Source organism: Contarinia nasturtii, unplaced genomic scaffold (genome assembly GCF_009176525.2).
Source record: "Contarinia nasturtii isolate CC-2019 unplaced genomic scaffold, AAFC_CNas_1.1 Cnas_scaffold_187, whole genome shotgun sequence".
Taxonomy (NCBI): domain Eukaryota; kingdom Metazoa; phylum Arthropoda; class Insecta; order Diptera; family Cecidomyiidae; genus Contarinia; species Contarinia nasturtii.
The window spans coordinates 3008586-3017564 of NW_022197544.1; the positions used below are offsets into that span (position 1 = coordinate 3008586).

The following is an 8979-nucleotide window of genomic DNA, read 5'->3' on the forward strand; positions in this document are numbered from 1 at the left end:
AGCCCAATCAAAATGTTTACCCCAATTTCTAGTTTCATTTTCGTTTCGTTACGTGTATGTGTATGCTTTTTTGTTATTCTATCCATTAAAAGTTCCGCTCATGCATGGCAATGTCGTGTTAAAAACAAATAGATTGCTTAGTTACCAGTGAACATTTGAAGCATTGATTTATATTAGAAACGACTATGTGCTGCAATTTAAACAAAGATACAATCAAAAAAGTAGCAGGACCATTTTCAAAATATAACACAATAGTTCCATGAGTTTAAATGTGAAAAAAGTGAAAACGGAGAGTAAAAAATAAAGTGGGAATGGGAGGGTGTTCCTTAGTATATCGATTCCACTATCACTTCTCGTTTATACTTGCAATCTACACAATCATCTTTATTGCATATGTGTGTAAAATATTGTGCTTAATTGGAAAAGTTTGGTTTTATGGACGATTACTTTATCTAAAAAAAGAATCTATCCGAACGAACAAGCGAAAACGATAATTCATCGTTGTTTTTTCCATTGATAGTTTATGTTATATACTCATCTAAAATAAGTGGTTCTATAATTATAAATATACGCTGGCTGCAGAATTTCACAAAGGTTTGATGCATTTATATTGAATTGAATGTAACTAATAAATAGTACTCAACATTGGAAGAGGATGAGTGGTTTCATGCACGTTTTTTTCTAGCTTGAATTTCTTTCGTTGCGTATAGAACGTTAAAATTATTCATTAATATTCCGTCGGACCTCTAGGTCATAGTGCATATATACAAAAATGTTGTTATATTACGTGCGGAATTTTTGCGGCATATTTTACTGGCTTTTTCTTTTTTACAAAAATGAAACGAGATTCGGGTGACATCCAGCCAAAAAAGAAACTATGGATCACGAATCTTCCTCATGAGAAAAATAATAAAGTTTTATTTAAAACGTTAATGAGTAAGATTGTCAGGCAAACAAGTATTGTCAAGTTAATTGATGCATATCAATAATTTTGTGTATGATTTAATCCGGTGTGCGATTATCCATCTTTTGATGTGCGCAATAATATAAGGTGTTCTCCTATCTCTGTTACTTGCGTGTCAAAATACTGAGAATTTCCCGACACCGAATGAAAAAAATTGTTTATACAAGATATTCGCGAAATACCGATAAAAATGTTAAGCAACTAAATTACTTCTAATTAAAGATGACACATTGAATATACACATTAATTAATGGTGGCAATGGACAAAAATGTGTTCCATTTAATTGTGAAAACTTTGGCCAAAGAGTATATATTTTCGGGTGATGTTGAAAAAATTCATCCCATGAGTGGACGGAAAATATACAGTTTTTTTCGGACAAGGTCGTTTTATGTCACTTTTAACACTGATTTTAATATAAATACATCTCCGTTGGAGCTTGTAATTAAATTCAAAGCATTTAAAAATCATTTTTCAAAGTGATCATGACTTTTTCAGCTTAAAATTTGCTTCCGACTCAATTTTTTACGTCATGGCATTGACAACGCGATTATTTTGTGCATATTTCAATTTTAGTTTCGAATATCAAAAGCACTCACACATTCCAACGCATACGAAAAAAAAATCACATCGAAAAAAGAGATACCATAAATCCGAGTAAAACACATTTCGATCGCAACGCATTTAATTCACAAAATACGTTTTTCTACATGACCTAAAAATGGTTTCGCTTGACACCAACAGAAAAAAAGGAATCAATTCACATTACAATTAAATTGAATAAACAGTTAACAACAATAGAGACATTTTGCTTAATGTGAAACGTGATTGATTTCGTTCGGTGATTTTAGAGAGTATTAGAAAGGATAGTGTTTTCGGTATTTCATAGGGCTTGAAATCCCCTCAAGACAACTTTAAAAAAAAAAATTCATTTGATTATTATTTAATCAATTGTTTTAACTGTGAAAAAGATTTAATTTTTAAATGTTTATAAATGAAAAAAAAAAAAAAATATTTTGACAAGATTTTATTCAAAGTTCGAGTCAGATGATTGCTGGACATAGCTGGTGATTGTCATTTTTCGCTGGCTAACATGGATTGGTACTGCTTTTTGCTTGCTTCATTCGGCTTTCTTCTGATCAGTAAACATCCCTAGTGTCCTACAATTTTTGTTAGATTCTATTTTCACCACAAACTCAATATCACACGAAAAACCAAAACAATAGAACAATATTTATTGACAATTTTTTTATGGACGAAATAATGATGCAACTAATGACATATGACACTTGGCTATTCGTGGTGCTTTGCACATTAAGCACTACGACCCTTTGGTCTGGCTTTGTATTTACTATGATGACAATTAGAATGATTGTTATAATGCAAGACATTACAAACTAAATATTTGAAGTCGATTTTATTTTAATTGTTTAAATTTATGAAGCAAACCATATACAATTTTCAGTACATTTTAATATAAACTGACATTAATACCAACAACAAGTTCGCCACAGTTAGGGGTTAGACACTGGGAATCATAATCTCTTTTATGCGGACATTCTTTGATTCTGTGTATTAGTTCTATGATTATTTTTGTTATGTTTTAGAAAAATATTTCTATGTGTGTTCCGTTATCTTCGGATAGTTCAATTTTCTTATCACGATTTTTTTACATCAATCAGTTTTTGTACAACAAAAAATCAAATGATTACTATTGAACAATTTATGATGGATCTCGTTTACTGAGACCGATGTATGGCGCGTGTGCGTTTCTATTTTTATATAAAATAGAATGGAGGATTTCAAGAATACATATTATCTCGAATTGTCATAAATGTCAAAAAGTATTTAAACATAATTATTTCATTTCAATATATTTTTACATCTATTTTAAACATTTTATGTTTATTTTCAGGCATTTCAGAAAAAAATAATGGCCACATATCAATATGTTGAATAAATATCCAGAGGAGAAGCATGACACGTTTGAAACGCTTCCAAAAATAGCCAATCAAGCTTCCTCCAAAATTGAAAAATTGTGAACGGTGATCACCATAACGGCGACAAAAACTGTAATTGTGTTGAAGCTTCAGCAAACACAAAATCCAACCAGCAAAACAAATACTGAATTGGCAACAGCAAAAAAGCAATATAGGATTTTCGTTTAATATAATCAATTGGTTGCTAAATTATCAAAGGCCACACTGAAACAAAAGAAGAAAACATAATACAATCGGGAAAGGGAGAGACAGAGTAAAATTCTTTTTTTTTTACTAAAGAATGTACAGAGGTACTCAATCAGAAATACATAAAACTGCGCGGAGAACGTCTACATCAACCAATGGTTAAATGAAAACGACTATATCCACGACTCTTCCGATGTTAAATTCATTCAAAACCAAACTAACCATAACGTAAACACACACAGTGAATAGTATCATATAAAGAAACTACAATGATTATGGAAAAAACGATGTCAACACAAAAAATTGCATATACAGAAGAATAAAAACGACTGCCGAAATCGAAAAAACAAGCCAAGTGAATTTATTTTGAACCACAGTAGGCACATGAACACACGGCCACTTGCACTCTTGGGTAGCTGTCAAAACCAAAGTTGCCATATATACATAGTGTGTGTGTGTGTGTGAGTGTGTGTTTGTACATGTATATGCGTAATGTAAATAAAGTGATAATAAAAACGCGATTACACAAACCGAAAACGGCAACAAAACAAAATACGAACGAACAGAAAAATTCCATCGTCCTATCGATTTAATTTCAGTTTTTGCTTTTGGCTGACTGTGAAATTTCGTTTAATCAGCAAATATGAAATGATGCAAAATATTAAAATGTAAATGGTTTCAAAAACAGTTTGGAAAAAAGCCCACATATACGTACAAAAAATGAGAACAGTTGAAAAACTCTGAACCACCACAATGTGTATAAAAAAAAAGTGAATAAAAAACAGGAAAATGCAAAAAGGAAGAAAGCCAAATGAAGAACATGCATGGAAATTGAAATAAAACAATAAATAAGCGAAATGAATAACAAGCTATGGCATATTGTATTTATTGCTTGAAAACGGCTTAAAAGTGATTGAAGAGTGAAAGAGGGAATTTACACACATCAAAATATATTTATTGTTTTTAGTTTCTTTGCATTTTCCGGACTATAAAATTCCACTGCGAATGAATAGTTTGTCTTTTGTTTTCTTATTACTAATGATAAACAATTTTACTAAGAAGATAGAAAAAACCAAAATAAATCTCATCAAGACTGAATTTAATTGCATGAGACAAATGCAGCGAAATGATTACTTCGAATGAATTTGATCGAATTCAATATTGAATTTTCTTTCAACATTATCAAGTGATATGGTGTATCAATCAACCGGGGTGTGCATTTCCTATTGCCGCTGAATTCGGATTTGTGAAAGAATCAAAACAGTGAACAATAATATATTCATCATATTTATACGTATGAACGCATCTAAAAGAAAAATATATACAAGCAAGCAATTTCCCAAAGGAAAAAACATAGATACGAATAAGAATAACAGTGAGAGCAAAAGTGCAAGATAAAAGCTCGAATATAAAATAATTACTTTTCAAATAATGACAAACTAACAAGTGAGCAATTCCTGCTTATATTGTGGAAACTATTAAAGGAAAAAATCGCAAATATGTTTGAAGTGCGCATACTTTTACTGTGTTTGCCCTCCATCCTACTGGCATCAACAGTAAACGGTGAGTATTTCTTCTTTCTTTTTTTTGCAATAGTTTTTTGACACATTTTTAAACATTTCACGCTTCAAATGAACATTGTGCATTTCAATTTTGTTCAAAAAGCACTTCGAACTTTGTTTTCACTTTCTCCCTTGTCTTTCATTCGTTTGTTCATATATTTTTTTTTATACGTTGTTTGGTATTTACATTACATCCCTTTAACAAATTCCATTTTTTCTATGTTCTATTTTAAAACATAGTTGCCATCACTTGCTTTTTTTTGAATATTATGGTCCATTGTGATCTGTACCACGAAAAAAATTCCGCACTTTCAATGTGTTTTACCATAAAGTAAAAAAAGTCGAATTTCCAAACCTCGGAAATTTGTTGGCCTCTGAGCACTTAAGAATACTCGTTCGTTCATGGAAATTTTTAAAAAATGCTCGTCCTAACGAACAAATGTTTTATTTTTTATAGTCTTCGATCGCAGAAACGAATACTACCTTACATACTTTGTAAGAGTACGCCATCCGTAATAATACACGTACGGATCCAACGGTTTCAAATATCCATTCTTTTTTGAAGTTTGTAAAAAATTAAATTTGCTCCGTGATACTGATTAATCTGAGAAACCAATGAATATTTATGATTTGAATAAAAATGAAATTGGAGAAAAGATAGCGAGTTGCTCTAATTGTTTTTGGCAGTTTTTGACGTCGTTCTTTATTTTATGAGAATTTTAAATACACAATATAGCTTTTGTGTTAATATAGCGTTGTAGTTTCATAGGTAAGAATTCGGCTCAAAAAACCCAGTAAGTCGAAAGAATTTTTCAAAGGGGCGTAATCTCCCGTGGGATTCAGTAGGTTCTTGACATACTATTTATAATACTTTTGTAGAAAAAATGTTCAATTTAATATGTGATTAATGTGATTAAGCTGCCTCACAATACCAATATTAAATTACGTAAAGTAAATGACAGAGCAAGCAATATGGATATAGACAATGTACTACGTGGGTCAATAATATCCGGAATGGATACCAAGCGTCAACATAAATAAAATTATCCATGTCACTTTTAGAAAGTAACATCCTTCAAACCTACAAATATAAAATTTCAACCATATCGATTCATAGACTCAGAAGTTACAACTCTTGAAAGAGACCTCCCGTTTTTTCTTAAAATGCAAAACGAATCAACAATAAATTTTTGTTTGTTATACCTATAAGTGAAGCCAAAACCGAGCTTTATGGTATTGTTTGGACTGTCTACTATCGACTAAGGCCATTAAGAAGTAGTCTATTGAGTTTGCATGTGGTCGTATAGGCCGAAGTAATCATTGTCTCCAAAATGGTAGTTTTTGAAGAGATGCTTCAATAAATCCAAGATGTTGCCATGAGAGACTGCACTATTGACGTGAATAATCTAGAATAGATCCTAAGCATTCCGTAGAATAGTTTTTGGAATTTATTACTTCAACTTTTGGGTAAAAAAAATCACTCGCTCTGAGTTTCCATTTATACCCAAAGTGGCGAATCCTTGGAAGTGTACTATTCAAAATATTGCTTTACCATCTTGAATGGAATGAAGCGTTGCCAAAAGAATAATCAATGTCATTTTTGAACTTTTTGAATCAAGAAAATACTGTTGTTTTTTTTTCTCAAGAAAATGTATACTTTAACAATGATCAAAAACCGTCTCGGGTGCACGTAGTGACCATATTTCACGAAGTTGAAAACGTATAAACTTCATAATGCTGGTGTGGACTGGAGGGGCCTTTATTTCGAGGTTATGTTTCTTCAAGTGGTGTAACTTCTGAGTCTATGAATCGATATGGTTGAAATTTTATATTTGGAGGTATTTATGTCACGTTATTGACACACGTAGTATTTTAAGAATTGAACGTTCATGTTTAAAGTGACGTCACTGTAACATTTTACACTGTCTACTTATCTTATATCCACAATGTAACGATGATGGTTTTAGTTCGATGTTTGTTTGGCAGTATTAATATCAGTAGTACCGCAAGAACATTTTACACAAACTACTATATTTCAAAATCCACAGATTTTGCGATGGAACATGATGAACCCTGATAGCCGTGGTAAATCGTGTTAGACCATGATTGCCACTTAGGAAGTATCATTCAAAAGATTGATTGACTAAAAACCAAATTGGAGTCCATCATTAGCTCACAATAAATAACGTTCAAAATTTTTGGAATAAGTTTGAAAAGTTTCGAAATTATCTTAATTATCGTTGTGAACAGTGATGTTCAATGTTAATTAAAATATTTATAGATAAAGATCTAAAAAAAGTATCGAGGATAATATTCAGGTCAATGTAGAATCTGTATGTTAGAAGATTCAACTTTCCTAAGAAGTAGCACATGGGTATTCAAGTTATATGGTTTGAAAAAGACATTTGCCTTTTGAAATAAGGAAGTTTGGAAAATTACAATTTATGGACTATTAGGCGTTTAACCATACCACCATGAAAAAAATGAGTATGTGTGAAAATAGTTAAGATATTTAACATTTCTGGATTCGAATGTAACAGGCGCGGCGAATCACCAGCACAAAATATCTTCGTGTATAAATGCAGCACAACACTATTTCATAACACCAAACGGCAAGTGGTGAGAGAATCGAGCGGAGTCTGTGTTGTCGTCACAAGCACACATAAACAACAATGCACATTTTCTGTGCACTTGATAGGTCACATAGAGACGGAATTTGCTGTTGTGATTTGTTCCTTTGTCTTTATTTTGACTCCCGTAACTGTGTAGCTGCTTCTGCGCTGCACCTATTATATTCGATTGTTATTTTATCGAAAAATTTGCAAATAATTTAACAATTTTTATACTTCTATTCCAATTTGAGTGAACAAATGACGAGAAATACTAACTTTCCTTTATTATGAATAAATTCGCTTAAAATACATACTCTCCTTTTGTAAAATACAACTTACACTTTTTTAAGTCAAACTAAAATATCTTAAAATAATTTTTTTAATTTGATTCGACTTACTTCTCTTTTGCTATTAACACTATTACCCAAGGACATACTTTCGTTTGGAAATATTTTCAGCTCAAAAATTACATACACCCCTATAGATATTCAATAGATATAGACTTCATTATTTAGATAATATAAGCATGCTTTCTATCTAGACTAAGATACATTATCTATCTTATTTTATCCGTTTATCTTGGGGCAACTCTGCTTATGGCGTAGATAAAATAATTATCTCCACCTAGAAATAATCCAAAAATTTAGATAATTGGAGAATACTCAAAGAAATTGTGGAACGTTCTTCTAATATTCAAACTTCACAATTTACTTGGTATCAGTTTGTTTTGAAATTCTGTATTAAATATAAAATTAATTTTTCTTTTATTTATTCGTTTTCGGTTTTATTTTATAGAGACCAAGTCGATTTTAACCGACGGAGATTGGAAAAAGCTTTGGATGGAGGCGGGAAATTCCAACGCAAATTTAAAAAAAGACAACTCAATTGATTCCAGCGACAGTCCAATATTTGATGACACTGAGGTAAGTTACAACCATTTCTAATCAATATCAAATCAAACATATGTGCCGCATATTCTATAGAACACAGAAACGAATGTTTGGTATCTTGAAATTTGATGGCAAGGTTTTAGCCGCAATTTTCATGCATTCCAATTTATTATATGATAATTCTGTGATAAGGATATCATGCCCAGTAAAATGATTTCATTGGCATCGAAAATAAGTCAATAAACTTGAAATTCAATATACTGAAATAAAATATAAATAAAATTTAACAGTGTACAGCAATATTTCAAGCAAGTTTTAAGCAACGTCATTGTTCCGGAAATGCTTATTTTCGGAAAAGTGAATAGCATAAATTAAGTGATATTTCAGGTTTTGAAATTACCAGAAAATCTTACAGTTAAAACTTGACTTTTTGATTGATTCTATCACAAAGCAGGTTTAACATTGTGTGCAGTGCTATACGTGTGATATATGTTTATTTAAATGGTCTTATTTTAAAATGAAATGTAGATCTACAGATGCTAGAGATGCCAAGGGAGTCGAAAAAAATGAATTAGAAAACTTCTATGAATACACTGCTCAAGGACATGAAGTATCAATATCAACAAGTATAAAAGGTCTTCAAGACAGATTTTATACGTAATGAATATATGCATGAGGTATCAATATAAATGCACAGAGGAAAGTGTATAATCGAAAATCGTCCATATACACCAACCATCAAGTGTAAGAAAAATTGGACAACAAAC

The 8979-nt window shown here is 31.3% G+C and overlaps 1 protein-coding gene across 5 annotated transcripts in view; it reads left to right on the forward strand.

Annotated features, from left to right (window-relative positions):
* LOC116352416 (zwei Ig domain protein zig-8) overlaps positions 1-8979 on the forward strand; it is a 54304-nt gene that overhangs the window by 5495 nt on the left and 39830 nt on the right. For 3 of the 5 annotated variants that reach the window (XM_031784996.1, XM_031784992.1, XM_031784995.1), the window contains exons 2-3: positions 2878-4711; positions 8118-8245. In XM_031784996.1, the coding sequence (XP_031640856.1) occupies positions 4648-4711; positions 8118-8245 (192 nt within the window). In that variant the 5' untranslated portion in view covers positions 2878-4647. Of the gene's footprint in view, positions 1-358; positions 595-2698; positions 2807-2877; positions 4712-8117; positions 8246-8979 lie in introns of those variants that run through there. The other 2 variants (XM_031784994.1, XM_031784993.1) reach the window with 2 other exon arrangements.